Source organism: Trichinella spiralis, assembly GCF_000181795.1.
Source record: "Trichinella spiralis strain ISS 195 chromosome Unknown Scfld6, whole genome shotgun sequence".
Classification (NCBI taxonomy): Eukaryota; Metazoa; Nematoda; class Enoplea; order Trichinellida; family Trichinellidae; genus Trichinella; species Trichinella spiralis.
In genome coordinates this window covers 5,550,879-5,567,993 of record NW_003526945.1, presented here as the reverse complement: position 1 = coordinate 5,567,993, position 17,115 = coordinate 5,550,879, and the positions used below count along the sequence as shown (strand labels likewise).

General features: G+C 32.2%; 6 protein-coding genes across 6 annotated transcripts; 3 read left to right on the top strand and 3 right to left on the bottom strand.

Moving 5' to 3' along the window:
* The first annotated feature begins 894 nt into the window (after positions 1-894).
* Positions 895-2,237, top strand: Tsp_09621 (hypothetical protein). The gene is made up of 2 exons (XM_003374252.1): positions 895-1,381; positions 2,158-2,237. The coding sequence occupies exons 1-2, from the start codon at positions 895-897 to the stop codon at positions 2,235-2,237; spliced, it is 567 nt and encodes a 188-aa protein (XP_003374300.1).
* Positions 2,238-2,858: 621 nt separating this feature from the next.
* On the bottom strand, positions 2,859-3,670 carry Tsp_09622 (putative protein TFG). The gene is made up of 3 exons (XM_003374251.1): positions 3,610-3,670; positions 3,399-3,549; positions 2,859-3,084 (listed from the first exon to the last, which is right to left on the bottom strand). Exons 1-3 carry the CDS (start codon positions 3,668-3,670, stop codon positions 2,859-2,861), a joined length of 438 nt encoding a protein of 145 aa, XP_003374299.1.
* A 617-nt stretch (positions 3,671-4,287) lies between these two features.
* Tsp_09623 (AP-2 complex subunit mu) lies at positions 4,288-7,088 on the bottom strand. The gene is made up of 10 exons (XM_003374250.1): positions 7,015-7,088; positions 6,655-6,920; positions 6,504-6,586; positions 6,298-6,433; positions 5,512-5,653; positions 5,322-5,447; positions 5,121-5,256; positions 4,943-5,040; positions 4,762-4,873; positions 4,288-4,691 (listed from the first exon to the last, which is right to left on the bottom strand). The coding sequence occupies exons 1-10, from the start codon at positions 7,086-7,088 to the stop codon at positions 4,557-4,559; spliced, it is 1,308 nt and encodes a 435-aa protein (XP_003374298.1). The 3' UTR covers positions 4,288-4,556.
* Positions 7,089-8,492: 1,404 nt separating this feature from the next.
* Tsp_09624 (putative protein TFG) lies at positions 8,493-10,775 on the top strand. Its single transcript, XM_003374249.1, is given in 7 exon segments — positions 8,493-8,569; positions 8,965-9,109; positions 9,419-9,627; positions 10,022-10,216; positions 10,233-10,352; positions 10,384-10,452; positions 10,652-10,775. 7 exon segments carry the CDS (start codon positions 8,493-8,495, stop codon positions 10,773-10,775), a joined length of 939 nt encoding a protein of 312 aa, XP_003374297.1.
* Positions 10,776-10,905: 130 nt separating this feature from the next.
* Positions 10,906-12,694, bottom strand: Tsp_09625 (putative protein TFG). Its single transcript, XM_003374248.1, has 4 exons — positions 12,681-12,694; positions 11,971-12,061; positions 11,391-11,525; positions 10,906-10,986 (listed from the first exon to the last, which is right to left on the bottom strand). The coding sequence occupies exons 1-4, from the start codon at positions 12,692-12,694 to the stop codon at positions 10,906-10,908; spliced, it is 321 nt and encodes a 106-aa protein (XP_003374296.1).
* Positions 12,695-14,930: 2,236 nt separating this feature from the next.
* On the top strand, positions 14,931-17,090 carry Tsp_09626 (hypothetical protein). The gene is made up of 11 exons (XM_003374247.1): positions 14,931-15,052; positions 15,227-15,314; positions 15,396-15,528; positions 15,598-15,730; positions 15,782-15,998; positions 16,069-16,137; positions 16,203-16,363; positions 16,415-16,502; positions 16,565-16,673; positions 16,757-16,859; positions 16,982-17,090. The coding sequence occupies exons 1-11, from the start codon at positions 14,931-14,933 to the stop codon at positions 17,088-17,090; spliced, it is 1,332 nt and encodes a 443-aa protein (XP_003374295.1).
* Positions 17,091-17,115: the final 25 nt, after the last annotated feature.

The following is a 17,115-nucleotide window of genomic DNA, read 5'->3' as shown; positions in this document are numbered from 1 at the left end:
ATACAGGAATTTTCCGGTTTCGAACTGTTCGAGAAAGTCATTGCAAACACGCCGTAAGAAGTTTAATATCAATCAGAGAAACTTAAGCTAAATAAGCGTACAAAGAACAAACAAATGAAAATTTGCATGAAGCCTCTTCCATGGAATCAATAAGGTAGTGTAGAGGTGATGAATTATATTAGACAGTCGAATCGCCACATTTGGGCAGTTGCCGATGAAACTCTGCGTAACATTTTCATCCATCAGTGTAAAAGTCACGATTTACACATCTAAAATTATTTATTCTATTTGATACTCAACTTAATAGCACATCATTTTGCATTTCATACAACATTAAAAACAAATTACGTATGCATCATTTTTCAAATTGAAAATATCAACATGGTCATTTCTTATTTCGAAGTTACTGATACAGTCGAACGTGGTTAAGTGCACACGGAATTTGGCAAGAATTTCCATCCAAGAATTCAATTTGTGCACAAATGTAAAATGCAGTAGTACATCACTGCAATTGCGATCGTATTACGCTTCAGTTTAATGTCACAATCACAATAAGAAAAAAATATATTCAAGCAAATTTGAGCGATTTAATAAACAAAAATTATTTCTGAACCATTCAAAAATCATAATTGAAATGTTGAAACAAAATACAGTTTATAAAATATGCCTGGATAAAAGTTAATTCACGTAACATAAACCAAAATATGCAAAACAATTTTTTATAATTTATTTGATTTTTATGAATGTACTTCAAAATTTAAAACTGATTTTCAAGAACCATTAAAAACTAAATTTTAAAGTACAGTATGACAGGGACACACGTCATATTAAAATCAGTTTATTGCACTGAACGGTTTGAAGTCACCACCCAGCAGCTTGTGACCACGACCAGAAATGAATTCCCAACGAAACTCGTACGAAGAAGTGTTCAAGCGAAATGAACGTTTGCTTGAAGTACTTCAAAGTCAAGAGTCTGCAGCGTCGAAAAAGGCTATCTTGCAACACCACATTAACGAAACATTCATGCTGCCAATGTTTGCCGACATCCCTACTCCGCCACCACCGACTGGAGAAATGGAAGACAAATGCTTCTTGTTGTTCATTCCAACTCATGGATATCCCTTTGACGTCTTCCGGAGAATAATCGGCCCTGGTGGTAGTACGGCGAAATCTATTCAAAGGACTACTGGATGTAAAGTTGTTTTGCATCGTGAAAATGCACACCTGGTGCGCGTGCACTTTTCCGCAACAGATTATGGAAATATTGCCGCTTGGAGAATCGAAGAAGCGAAAAAAAGAGTTATGGCACTGATAGAAATTCCACCTGATGGGCAGGATATAATAAAAAAACTGCAGTTGGCGGAACTGGCGGTGCGCAACGGTACTTTCAGCAATCGCCTGCCACCGCCAAACATGCGGCGGAACAACTCCAGATTTGTTGGCAATACATCACAGGCAAGGCAGAACCACAACCAAGTTCCAACCAGCAACATGCGTCGTCGTTAATTCCAGTAATGGAATATGTTTTACAATGGAATTGTTAGTTACCAATACATCATTTAAAATTTTATATTAATGTTCAATTATAATTTTTCAGTTACTGATCACTGCTGTAATGGCAGTTTTAATTTTACCAATGGGAAAGCTATTTTCCTCATCATTGAATCAATTTGTATTGAATTTCAAAAATCATCATTTCACGTAAAAAATCATTGTTTAATATTAATGTCAATGTGTTTTGTTCTTTTCTTTTAATGTTTGGTGATTCGTTGAATTTGATATTCATTGAAAATAAATATAATTAATAAAAATATTCATTGATTGTTGTTGTTCTTGTTCAACTAATTAGCAGATGCCACACTAAAATCAGCAACATAATGTTGTCGCATAAAAGCTATCCTATGATTATGAATTATTTTTTGAATTGCCAGTATCGAAATTCATCTGTTGAAACGGCAAAAAAAATATAAGAATATATGATGGAAAAATATGCACTTTAGATTCACATAAATATACAAGGAGAACAAAGTGCTCGATGATTATGCAAAAAAGAAAAACGTAACTGAGATTTAAAAAAAGTAGCCAAAAGAATATTATTTTGAAATTACAACTTTTTCTCTAAATATATACTGCAGAATTAAATCCAAAAAATTGCAGTTTCTCACCTAAAACAGGCATGGTGGAGAAAGGCGTTTCAAAGTTTTGAAATTAGAAAAGCAAATTTTCACGATGGCTAAAACTAAAACTGATTTATTTTCTGCGACTCAATGAAACTATATTAAATTAAACGTTTTCTGGAAACAGTTTCAATTGAAGCTTTCAACCCATTTTATTTTTTTATTTATAACCTACAATTTCCCATAATTAAGCATAAGACAGATTTCTATCTCAAAAATTAGGAAAAGCCTACAAATCATTTTTTCAAAAAAAAATTACTAAAATAATTGTAAAAGAACAAATATCACCTTGACAAAATTTATGTTATGAAAACATCCTCATGGGAATTTGGTATTTTCAGCTGGTTACATTCCTTAGTGATTAATGTCCTACTGGTGATAATGGATTGGAATTTTTCAATAATTTTTAAATAAGTGCGTTAAGATATAACGCACGTAACAGTGAAAAAGTATGAAAATCATTTTAAAATATTTACTCAGTAAGAATGCTGATTCCAAATTTGCCTAAAACCGCATCCCTGCAGATTCTTTACGCTCATCACCAGAGAGAACAAAAGTTCAAAATATAGCATCATATCAAAAATGCTAATAAACCACACTCACCTCAGTTGTAGGCAAGGATATGGGTTCAGTAACCAAAGAGACAACTGTACTTTTATAGCAGCTCAAGTTTCGCTTATTCTAGTCTTTTCTCACGTTTGTGCGCATCAATTCACAGTTAAACGCATTTAATTTGCTGTAAATGCAAGAGCTGGAATATTTTAGCGCGTAACAGGTACTCTTGTAAAAGGCATTTCGGTCGTTTTGTCTTATTTGAACAGGCCTCTCCTTGGCGCAGAGGAACAATCTATTCACTTTGAACGTCCAACGACCATTTTCCGACGATTGCTGCCGCTGTATAACAGCACTGCATTAACAAGAAAACTGCAAATACTGCTTGCCGCACATCAAATTGTTGGCATTTGAAATGCCAAATTCATTTCGCCTATGTAGAAAAGCATAATAATTCTATACACCAAAAAAACCAAAGAAATTTCAACTAACTGCCATATTAGGTAACGGTGCGGATTAATGATATTCAAGCTTGAAGTATGCTAATGGTGCATAGATCACTTTTTTAGCACACTTTCCGAACTTCTGTTGCAATGGTTGTAATAGTTTGCTTCATTGGAAAGAAAAAAGAATGTCCATAATTTCCTTTCTTTTTGTTTACTCTTTTACCTTTCGTATTTCACAATTACGAGTAATATAGTGGAATATTGTACTTGCTTATTGTCATACTGTGAGATAGTACGCTTTTTTTTATTTGTATTCAAAGTCATTTTTGGTCGCGGAAAATGGAAAACGGTCCTGTTCGTGAATTTAAGGTATACTGAAATAATTTTTTTTTGATAATGCATTCTCATGTTGTGAAATTAGGGAACACTCAAACTGAATGGTGTCGATACGCAGGTTGCGTTCGCTAATTTTCGTGAAATTCGGCGTCTGTACATTACTCAAACCGGAAAATTTTCTCTGTTGGTAAAGAATTACGTTATTATATAAAAAATGATTATTTTGTTCATGTTTCCTCTGAAGTGTTATGTTTCTTTGATGAGTGCTTTTCTTATTTATCCCTGCTGCTCATGAAAATCGCATTTTAATATGTATGTTTTTGGGGAATGTTTTAGTTGAAATCAACTTGTGGACCACCGCCGACATCGTACGAGATTCCTGTGATAGATGTGCAGACCGTATTTGGTTGCAGTAACGTACGACAGTTTTTCGAATTTCAAAACTATTGTAACGATGACTTTCTCTACCTTAGATTTTATTTGATACTGCCGCGAAGCATTTGATGGCTCATTTGAAATTGACCGACAAACCGTTGCTTACATCCTTCGGTATGAGCAAGATTTCTTACGCGGATGTGCAAACTTTGACGAGCTACATCGCTAGTAACCTGTTGCCTGGTATTGATGAATTTTCGTCGCGCCGTGGGGATGAAAATTGAAACATATCAGGACTACGTATGCGTGTCATTTTGGTTGTAGCTGAAATAAAAGCAGTGGCATAATGTATTTGTCTTTGAAATTACTTTAGCAAGTTGCAACAAAAATCTCAATTCATGCAGTTAATTTATTTATTGCATTTTGTTAAAACGATTCACAGTTCAGCAACTATTACTAGAGAAATTACCAGAAATGGAACGTTAGCAGCCATCGCAAAAGAGAAGGAGACCGAGATGCAATTGTGATAGATGAATAAAAATATAGAAGACAAGCGGTATAATAATTCTGACAAGAGAAAGTTGTAATTGCCGATGAATCTGTGTAAAAGAATGTATTTTGCAAAAATGCTATCTATAATTCAAATCAGTCACAATATCTCGTCCAGTGGTCAACAGCGAGTCTCGTATAACCCGGAGCGGCCAATGTAACGAACCCATTTGATCACATCCGAATCGCTGTAGTTCAACTTTGGCTCGAACACTTTCAAATAGCGAACTTTCAGGCCGGATGGTGCAAACGGCACCTGAAAAATGTGCAAAAGCCATTTATTGAAATTGAATTCTAAATGATTCCGATAAACACTGGGCGCGCACTTCAAAATTCATTGATATCGGCGGTCTGTTCCATTTTTTCTTATCATTAGTGGCAAGAAGATCAATTTCAGCGCTGATCTGTGACTCCTTCATACCACCCATCCGTTTCATCCTGAATATTTGGAAAATAAAAATTAATCAGAGAAGTGAATATTGTCCAATGAATTGTCCAACTACTCACTTCCACACAATTGCATTCTCGCTGGCTTTGTATTTCGCTTTGCCTTTCATGACCATCAACTGTACGCCGGCTGTATTAAGCGGAGTTGGAATACGAACCTGTAAAAAATATATACATATAAACGTCAGAAACAAATTGCCCAAGTTGAAAATTGGATGAAATCAATAGAAATTTGAACTTCAATTTTCTGCGCCAACAAAATTGGCTTGAACGTCGACTTCACCACTACTTTCACTTCCATTTTCGTGCGGCCAACTTCTCGAACAAGAGGAATAACTCGAAACGGTAGTTGAATGTCTTTGGTGGTACGGTACCTTTATCAGTATACAAATCGAGATGACAAACGATCTGTGAATGTCAGATATATTGCACAACTAACCTCATCAATTCGAATTCACCATCGGGAGGAATAAAACTGATCACATGTTCCGTTTCAAATTTGCTCAATTTCACGCACTGGTGAAATTGGCAATCATCAATAACAACCGACTGTCGCATGTTAGAACTAAACAGTGTATATTAATAAAAGGGTAACATTTCATACGTTCAGCTCGGCTGAAATGATAAACTTTTTAGTAGTGTCTTCAATCGCCTGTTTGGAACGTGTATCCATTGTCAATTTATCGTTGATTCCAAACTTGCAATCCGGCATGCCGCTTAAATAACTTTTCATCATCACTTTACCAGCTACATGAGAACTTAGTACTTGTCCTAAATGGAAAAAATTATTTTTAATTTTCCAGAAAATGCTACATCCACAATTAAATGAAATCCACCATTCGTTAATGCTAATTAAAAAATTGTTTCCCCCAACAGGACTGCTTTTGAATATATTTCTTTTATAATAATTTCTATGATAGATTTGATTCAAACAATTTCATCGTCATTTAAATTAAAATAACAAACATACATAAAAATACCAAGAAAATAACCAAAATGAAATAAACATATTTACCACACTGCCTCATTTCATATATAAAAAAGATTTAATATTAACCAATCATCCAAAATGATTGTTTATCAGTGTTGAAATTATTGATTTTGTGCGTAACATATCGATTAGTAGAATTCTAAAATACCATCCAGTGTCAACATGGTGAAAATATTTCAAAAAGCGAAAAACCGCACAATCATCGGTCAACTAATTATAGCACGTGAAATCTGTTCAGTCACGATGATCATAATAGATGTAATTTGTAAATCAACCCAGAAAAATAAACAGATTTCTACTGCTCCAGATTGTGCTGATGTATTATTATAAATCAAACAAGGATTTACTCAGTGTCGATGTTCAAGCGTTCAATAAATCGTAACTGATCGTGTTTTTCTCTGTCAAAATTGAAAAGGTCACTCACCTTGTTGAGACATCAATAAATTGACGTGTTCGACGACATCCAAAAATAATTCATTTCGTCGATATTTAATACCTTCGCGGCGCCATCCAATCTGACCAGTAACTTGCGATGTAATTTGCGTTTGCTCTTCTTTTGTCTGAAACAATGAACAGATTTTATAATCTGAAAATGATAATTATTAAATGAATAAATATAATATATAGTACCGCAGAACGAATTCCTTGCTGAGTAATGAACGTCTTCAGCACGCCGGGATCTGTGTTCTGAGGATAACCATAGTCCAACACTTCTGCAAGATTTCAACATTGACAAATAAAAATGGAAATACTTTTTTATAATATAAAAAAATAACTATACCGTCCAAAAGTTCGTAAATTAAGACAAAATTGTTCTTCACGTTTTCTTCGTTTAATTTTCCAAAATAAGATTGCATTGTATTGGCAAATTTAGTCAAAAATTCGAAAACCGTTGCCGCATTGATGTTTTGCTTCGACACTGCACACATCCATATGTTGCCCCGCTTGATATGAAAGAAAGAAGTTCGTGCAATTATTGTGATTGGTGAACGGACTTGCTGTCGTGCGTGAATAACGCTGACTCGAAAAGCGTCTACTGCATTACGTCTGTAAAAGTAGTTGAAATTGAAAAAAAAAGATATATGAATATTTGTTAATTTCTTTAAATATTTATTTATATGAAACAATGAAAACCGAGTACCCTATATCATCACGATAGATGCGGGATACCAACACTTCACCTTTGTGGTTGTAAACGAAAAGGCCACCAATCATTTTTAGCTGTAAACTAATTTCAGAAATAAAACCTCCAGCTTGAAGCAGATCAGATCATCACATTAGTAGAAAAGAGAACAGCATGAACAAAATGAAAATCAAGATTCATTTGAAAGAATGTACAGTAAATTACGTTATGCACTCAGAGAATGTTTTTTGTAAAAGAATTATTTAAAGCAATATATGTTATTTTTTTTCATTATTTAATAAAAATTTTTATAAGTTTAAGCATCACATAAATTTATTTACAAAAAAGTAATGCTATTGTTAATTTTTCATTTCAAGGCTGCATAATTCATAAATCAATTATTTGCCCAGCAGTGATATAAATTGAATTTTTTTACAAAATTATATTACTTATTTTTACTTTTAAAATGTTTTTTATTTAAAAAAACGAATTAATTGTATAACAAAAAAATTTTTCCAATGCAATTTGTAAAATCTTTCCATGCATCGTTTTTTAACTGTAATTTATAAAGTAAATCAAGATGAAATATTTCAAATTGTTTCGATCAATAAAAATTTAGTTTTACAACCTGTATAATTTTTTCGATAAAATAAAATGAAATAAAATATTTAAACATGTCATTTTTTAAGTAAAAATTTCAAATTGCGCTTGTTCATTTTTCTGAAATGGATTTGCCGCGATCAGTACGGTAATTTTTGATGAACAAGACTTTTTCAAAACTTGTTTTTTATTTCAAATGCCAATTTATCATTTCAGAACTTCACAGTATTATTTTAATAATATATATATATAGTGATTCGTTTTTATTTTTCAGTTTTTACGTAACAGTAATGGAAAATTTTTTTAATAAGAACTGAATAGGTGATAATTTCAGTTGACTGTAAAAATTGTTTGAAAAGTTTCAATGTAATATCAGGGGAATGGGCGAATTGGAATGAATTTGTTTTTGTTTATTGTGTCGAAGTATTTTTGTTTGTTTGATCTGATGGTTAATGTTAAGTTTGTGATTTTTTTTTCTTCATTTTTTTAAAATAACGGGAAAGATTTGATTTTTAATAATGAATAAGCTTGAATTGAATGAAGCCAATTTTGTGCAATTTATACTTTTTATTATGAATTGTCAGTGTTGTTGGCTAATTCAGATTCAGTTGGAACAATTGTACAAGTGAACATTAAAAGAGGAGTTTACATTTGATTTGCAATTTATTTGTGCGCATTAACGATTGATTCACGTGACGTAAGTAATTATTTTAAATTACTATAAATAACAATATTACATTTTGAAAATTAATTAAGTTGTAAGAGGCTTTTAATTTGGAAGTTAAAAGTTGAGCGTTGTTGATTTTCAAGTGGGGAAATTGGAGAGAGAGAGAGAAGTTTTGGTCGAAATTTGCAAAAGTAGTACCATACAAAGGGATAAAAAGAAAAAATAGCAAATGGAACAATTTTTCTCGATGTTAATGGTCAAATCGGTTCGTACAATTGTGCATAATATTGCCAATTGGAGATTGCAGTTTGTTGTTCAATTTGAACATCTTTCTCTCTCTCTTTTCGGACAAGAGTTGTTAATTTGAAAACAACAACTTCATTTATACATTAATAAAAACGAAATTTGTGGTTTTTGTTCTGATAATAAAATGACGCAATTTGCAGAGTAGCTGCGTGTGAATATTTCGATCGAATTGTGTTTTTGTGGAAAAATGCCCTTTGAAAAATACTATTGCAACCAATGTTGGTTGAATAGTGATGAACAAATGGTGAAAATTCGATGAACAGATAGATTCGAATTTCTTTTTCTTTCCCCAAATATTGGTTATTAATTTGAAAAATTGATTATTAATCCAACGCGTGAATAGTTGAAATTTTATATTTGCTCGTTTGGTTTTTTCTTTTAATTTTTTGTAAAAGAAAAGGTTTTCTTTCAATTGGAGAAAGAATCAATTGTTGGTTGAGAAAAATATTGATTCCAGATGGCATTAGTAGTGTCGACGTTGATTGGTCAATTCAAAAATCGGTACAACAACTTCATCGTCGAATTCATAAGCATTATTTTGTTTGATTTTGTAAGTTGCAATTTTCTAAAAATGGAAAGTATGCATGTGTATGCGTGTTTGTGCAAATTTTTTTGTTTATCATTTTGTTGTTGTTATTGTGATAAGAGAATGTTGTTTGCCTTTGGTGAGAATTTGAATTGAACTGAAACAATCGATAGATTTGGTAATAGATGGATACTTGGTAACACGAGTCGAATAGTTTATGCATATGCGTATGCATGTATGTATAAAGTTGTTGTTGTTGCTTTTTTTTTTTAAATTATTATTTATTGTTCAAGTCATGCTTGTTGTTGACAACTTGAATGTAGAGTCGGTTGGAATCGATCGAGATTGGAATGAGAACACCAACCACCGTTTCGTTGGCTACAACCAACTATATCGATTGTCTTCCCTGCACAGCAGCAGCAGTAGCAGGACAGATTGTTAGCGTGTGCTTTGCCCGGATACAAAAAGAGCAGATGTTTCCTCTTTTGTCAATGTCGCCAGCTGTCGACTTGCTTGCTGCATCACGTTTTGTGTATTGGTTGAGAGAGTTGAAAAAAAATCAAAAAAGCCAGTAGTATACTGTATTTTGTGAGTTTTTCTCATATTGCATCGATCGATTTCAAATTTCAATGGATTGCGACGGTTCAATTGTTCACAGGAAGACATGTTAGTATTGATTTTCTTCTACTTTTTTTTTCTTTTTTACAAATGATCGTTCATTTTCATCTTCTATTCAATGTTGCATATTACAGTAAACTGCTTGTGTTGTGCGTCGACTAAAAGTGATAAACGTTGTTTGAAAGAATGTAAATATTTTGATGTTATTGTTATTGTTGTTTTTGTTCTTGTTTTGTTTTTTTTCAGGGTAGGGAATACAATATATTCAAAAATATAACAAGAATTTTCAAAAAATAAAATCAATAAAGCAACATCACTCACGGTGGTGGCGCTAGTGTGAGTGTTGCGGGGGCGATGACAGCGTCGCTGGCTGCCAATAGATTGTCGACGATGGTCGTCGTTGGTCGATTAGCCTGTTGGCCGATCTGCCAGTTGCTAGTTCAGTTAATCTTGGTATCTGTCCACCGGTCGGTCGGTCGGTCGGTCGGTTGGTCGGTAGGTCGGTTGGTCAGTATTCAGCTTAACCAAGCCAGAATATACAGGCAAGCAAGTGGAGAAGCTGTTTCTTTCTTCGGATGAAGCCGTGTTCATTCAACTTATATGCTCCAAGCCGTCTTATCGACACGCTTCGTGTTCACTGTCTGTCTTGATCTTTTATTCGAGAATTAAGGCACGCGGTGAATGCCAAGCGTGGGACGGATCCTGCATCTGCCGAACACTGTCAAACACAACAACGAATGTGACCAAAAATTGACCAACAACAATAATAATAATAATAACAGTTTTCTTCTACATCTTCTACTTTATATATATACATTTTTTTTTGTTCTGTTTTTCCAATACGAATATTAATAAAATGCTGACATGAAAAGTGCGTTTCCATTTTGCTGATATTCTACTTTCCCTTCATTTTTTTTCTTATTCTTTCAATTTTTCAGAATATTGTTACATTTCCGTATCTGTGGAACATGTTCAGGACAAATCATATTACCACAACAAAACTACCTGCCGGAATTTTACCCGGAATCTACATTGGCGACGATAATATTATCCGCATATTAAATAAATAAATAAATATATGTTATACATTGAAAGCTGCTTAAATAATAAATAAAAATAATAATAAGAAAAATATTATTACTGAAAATGGCGTTCGCTTGATGATGAGAAAGTGATCGGAAATATCGATCGGTTACAATTTTATAATGCTCGCTTGCCAAGGCGAAACATCCATTGCGCACGATGTCGTCGTCATTCGCTTCATATTTGAACACTTCAATACAAATATAACAAATTAAATATATGTATATATGCATAATTTTATTTGGACAATATAAATTTGAATATAAATAGGTTTTTATATTTGATTTCCGTGTTTTTCATTGTTCCTTCTTCTTTTATTTCTTATTGAAAACAAAGAAAAAAAAGCAAATATTGAGTTATATACAAATTGAAGAGTTCTCATTTCAAATAAATACTGTTCCACAATTGCATGTTAAAGTTTTCAATTATTCCATAAAGGGAAAAGTTTACAAATAAAATTATGCATAAATATGCGAAAAAAACACTGATGGTAGCAATAGATAATTTTGGGATGTTTTTCAAAATGGACATGAATCATGCAGCTGCAGCTGCTGCAGTGTTTTATCATTTCTCGGTTTGTATTGATTTTTTTACCCCAACTGGTCGACTAAAAGCTGCCCCGTAGCAGAGGACAACGTCAGCCGTATGTATGTGTGCGTATGCGCATATTTGTTTGCGTGCTGTTATCCGCAGTTGGCGACGAATTAATTTATTATTACTTTTCCATTTCTACAATTTGAAAAATTTATTTATTCACTTTATTTTTTAAAACAATAATAATAAGTAAAATATGGTTGTTATTATTATTATTATTATTTGAAAAACAACATCAACAACAGTATCAGCATTTTTTCATGGTTCCTTATGTATAAAACAAACGGTTGTTGAACAATGCAATTCAAAAATTGATAATATCTGCATCCAGCTAACCGGTTAGCTAGTTTCCGTCAACAAGCGTCAACTTGTTTCACGCTTAATCGACAAGCTCGCCTTTTGCTATACCCCTTCTCTTGAATTGAATAGCATTGAAAAAATTTTCATTTCAAAACAAAACACTGCAAAATATTCCATTTAACATTTTTGTTCATTTAAATTTTTACTATATTTATTTATTTATTTTAATTCACTTCAAACATGCGTGGAAATCAATTTGCTAATTTGTAAAATTTAATACATCACAACGGCCGGACACTGTAAAAGTTCCTCCAACTCTTTCCATTTGCGGAAGAGAATCAAAATTTGAAAAGTTAATAAATGATAAATTTCTGCAAAATTATCTGTTTTTTTAAATAAAATTTGAATTGCTATTATTGTTCTTTCTTGAAAAAGATATGATAAAGATAAAATTATCATACAATAATCATAAATATTGATCAGTTGTTATTTCCTTTTTATTTATTCAAACAACAATTCCATCCATGCAGCATCTATTTTTGCACAATCTTTTATATATTATAAAAATTTAAAACAAAAATTTTCAATTAAATATTCATTAAAATATGATTTATTTCTGTTTTTATTGTTTGTTTATTAATATTTATTAATGAGTTTGACGATGAGAAAAGTGAACAGTTTTGCTTCAAGTATGTGAACAAATCAAATTTGCCATTCAATTCAAATCAGTGTGTTTGACTTGTAAAATATTCATTATCGAGAACAGTTGTAAATGGAAAACGAAAATATTCATTATTATTTAATAAATCTAAACATATAAAAAACCTGTAGATCAGTATGATTATTTCAGTGATCATTCAAAATTAAAATAAAAATCAATTGCAAAAAATAAACAAAATAAATAATATAAACAAAATTTTCAAAGAAAATGAATTTAAAACGAGCTTGTCCTATTTGCCAATTGAGTAAAAGTTAAAATCAATTTTTTACCTTACTGTAGCCATTTTAAATTAATCTCACGCAATAAATTTGGTTCGCTTTATTGAAAAACATGTTTTTTGTTTTGTTTTGTTTTGTCATGTTTTATTTCATTTTATTTTATTTATTTCACTTGTATTTTTAGTTTTTATAAATTAATTTATCGGTATGATTGCTTGGGATGATGAACAAATTCACGAAATCGACGTTCTCGTTGCCTGGCAACAACATACCAAGTACAACATGAGGACAAAAATCTGAAACTGCAACGTGGAATAGCATCGACAATCGTATAAAAGAAAACGCAAACAAATAAACAATTAGCAACAAATTTCTGAAACATCCGGTGAGAAGAAAAAATTTTTTCTTTTTTCCTATTTTGCAAATTTTACCTGAACAATTTTAAAGTACTGTGCCTTATTTTGCCTTGTCGATTTCTCGTGTTTCGATATTAAAGTTTTTTCTTGAAATTTATATTCAATTTCATGCATCACTTTTTATTAATACAGATGAGCTCATTTTACTAATTTGCTTCAGCCAATAACGCGTAAAAGTATTTTAGCCTGCACTGCTTTCCGCCTAGAAGCGGACGCCAAAAGCGAGCACAACAACGGATTTATTGATTTCCCCTCCCCCCTCTCCTCCTCTCTCTCTCTTTCTTGCAATAATCGTTTCACTTTTCAATATGAAAAGCATTTTCAACCGAATTGAACAACTGCTACTGACTTTTTGGAAAATTTCACTTGCCTGCAATACAAAATTCAAAAAATTACACCTCGCAGCTCATTTGCATCAAAAAAAAATGTAAAGCTGCTCGTGATTATCTGTATTTTACATTTTTTTTCTGAACTGTTCAACTCGATCAATTAGAACTGCAGTGAGGAAGTTATTCAATTTCATTTTTATTCATATACACTGAGCATTTGAACTACAACTCCACAACATTTATCAAATAAAGATCCATTGTTCAAATAAGGTGGTGTTAAATTTACATAAATTTATGCTCTAATAATGTTATTTCGCTTTTCAATTCAACATTAGAAGAAGATATTGTTAATTATTGAATGCTTTTTTTCAAAAAAATGAAAAGAGTAACAATGAAATCTTACTTGGTCATCTTGCTCGGCGTAAATTTGAATGCACAATTGAATTCATCAATATTTTTAGCAATGTTGAAGAATGCTAGGAAATAAGCAAGAATGCCTTTCGAGGACTTTATTCAATCAGTCAAACGAATTTAAAAGCCATTATTCAACTGCGATGTTCAATTTGTTCAAATGATCAACGTAATATGTATCATAACGTACATTCAGTACTGTACATATTTATTTGCATATGAGCATATTAAAGTTTCATTTTAGTTACGTTGCTGTTGAAATGTTGACATATATTTTGTTTAATTGATAAATTTATTAATAATATTAAATTTTAAAGAAAATTAATCATGTTATGCATGAATGAAACGATCAAGATGAAACAACAGAGCATCATCATCATTTGATCTGATTACTAACAAAAGCTTTACATTATCATTTATTTGGAGTTTTTTCATCTCTTTACTGTTTTACATAATAAAATAGAGAGCATTTAAAATTTATTTTTTGAAAATAACTTTGTGGTAAAAAAGTTCACCAAAGTTCTACTGTAATTTTTACTGTACCACGTTTCAAAAATATACTGCCAATGTAAACAAATATTGGCGGCTGAAAATTTAAACACTAAATGACAAATCAATTCACATACTTTCTGTATCATATTATTTTGCGTGATATTTAATTTAATGAACAACATTTCCAACTTTATTCATAATGATTTCTTCTTCATATGCAAATTTCAGGCAGTTCAAATTCATTTCATTTAAACTAACGTTTTTCAATTAAAAAAATGTATATTTTTTGTAATTTTTTAAAAATTAAAATTAATTAATCAATTAAGGTATATGCGTTGTTTAAATTGAATATTTATTTATGGTTTTTCTTTTGAATTTACACTGATCATCATAACTGATATTATTATCATTTTGTAAAATACACCTGCAGCAGTATCTAAATCATGAAAATACAAAAAGCATGGTGATCACATATTAAAGTTTAAAAAATTAAACTAATGACAATTTTATCGTTTTTCTTGCAATGTGACTACCTCTGACTAAAGTTCGCTCTTTGCTTGCTGCCCTCATCATTTCAAACTGTAGCTGACCATTGTCCAAGCGATTGTATTTGATTTACAATTAGAAAAAAATTATTTTTTCAATTTCAGACAATGTCAGCAAACCAGAGATCTGTAATACTTTTTGACGAACACGGTGGACCAGAATTTTCCGCACAAACTATAGGTTACAAAAATTTTATTGAACGGCTTAAAAGGAACTGGCAAATGAAGAGGTAAACTTTATACTTGAAAACAAAGCTCTAATATTGGATTTCATGAATGCAAGTAAATAATATTATATTCACATGTAAAATGATAAATTTCTTGGTAATAATAATAATAATAATAATAGAATTATTAGTAAATCAATTTGTATGTTATTTAAATAAAAAAAAGAATAATTTCAGCTACAAAGCACAAGTGGCTTACGACCGCATTGCACACGCAAATATTTACATTATTGCAAATGCAAATAGACAATTTACAAAAGAAGAGGTAACTAACTATTTTTAATTATTACAACAAAAAGAAATCAGAAATAAGTATTCGTTCAATTGAAAAGTATTTGAAATTCAGATAGAAGCATTCGATCAGTTTATAAACAACGGCAAGAATTTGCTTCTACTGTCGAGCGGTGGTGATGCAGATGATGACTGTCAAATTTCAATAAACCAAGTCGCTGAACATTACGGTATTATCATAAACAATGGTAACTTTTTGATTCGTTGAAGAGGTTCATTTTTTAGAAAATGAAATCATTCTAATAATTTGTGTACAGATTCAGTTATTCGAAATCAATTTTACAAATACTTTCACCCCAAAGAAGCGTACATTAGTGACGGCGTGGTGAATAAAATTGTCACAACTGCAGCCGGGGTTGTCACAACCGACAATGAGAATATTCGAAAGCAGTAATTGTCACTTATCAGTGTCAATGTTTTGCAATTTATCATTTTAAACAGACTGTTGAAAATCGTTTATCCGTACGGTTCTACGCTTACAGTACAAGAAAACATCGCCACACCGTTACTCTCTAGTGGATTCATTTGCTATCCACAGAATCGACCCATCTGTGCAATATTTCATTCCAAATCATCCAATGGCAAAGTGATCGTTTTGGGCTCTCAGCAAATATTTTCAGACTCTTATTTAGACAAAGAAGACAACAGCAAGCTGCTGGTATATATATAAATGTGTGCATGCATCTCTTTCTACTTTTTTATGCAGAAATACATTTTTCCCTTTCTAGACTGCCCTCTTGAACGTTCTATCAAGCGAAGAGCTCAGTTTGGAAAAATCAAGCGTCGAAGACGCCGAGGTGAACTGCTGTCAAAATTGAATTAGTGAACATTCTGTTATATCAAGTTGAACGGATATTTTCAGATTTCACCCTACCACTACGTTCCAGACCATTTGGCGCTATCGAAACAATTGAAATGCTGCTTTCAAGAAGCTGAAACGAATATAGCTGTGAAAAGCATCAACAAACTGTTCGAATCGAGCCTCTACTCGATCACTTCCTCACTTTGGACTCGAATATTGAAGTACTTTTTCCAATAAACTAACTATATCTCGGCTGAGGCGATCTTTTGCAGGGCCTATGCTCAGTTGGATGTGAAACACGAACCGCTGACTCTTATTGTGCCTCATTTTGAACAACCACTGCCACCGTTGCAACCGTCGGTAAGTGGCAATTTCTCCAACTATTAATACACATATTTATATGTATATGTATATTTGTTCAGGTTTTTCCCGCTATATTTCGAGTACCCGGACCGCCAGATTTGGAACTGTTCGATCTGCAGGAAGAATTTTCCACAGAAAGAGATCGACTAGTGCAAGCCAGTCAAAAATGTAAATGCATTCAACATTGCTGTCTCCCTTTATTATTTTACTGAAAGAAAAAAAAATACACTTATTTCTGTTCACCGATACAGATAGTGAAGATCAGTTGGAAAATTTCATCAACGACTGCGCCGAATGCCTTGGAATTGTGAAACACTTACCAGCTGAAAATCGCTCTGCCAAGCATGTTCTACAGTACGTTTTCCGCCAACTGGCAGAATTTAAAAAACTCAATCCTGTAAGTGTTGCGTGAAATTAAAATTTGAAAAAAAAACTTCTAAAGAATCATAATTTTTCAAAAATTGTTTTAATTTCAGGAAAGTGAAACCGATTAAACACTGGCATCAAGAGACAACAACATCTTCACTGTCATCTACAACCTCGGTGCGAACCTCCCGGCCGTTTGATATATACACGACAAATTAATTTTAAAATTACCCATCATCAGCGA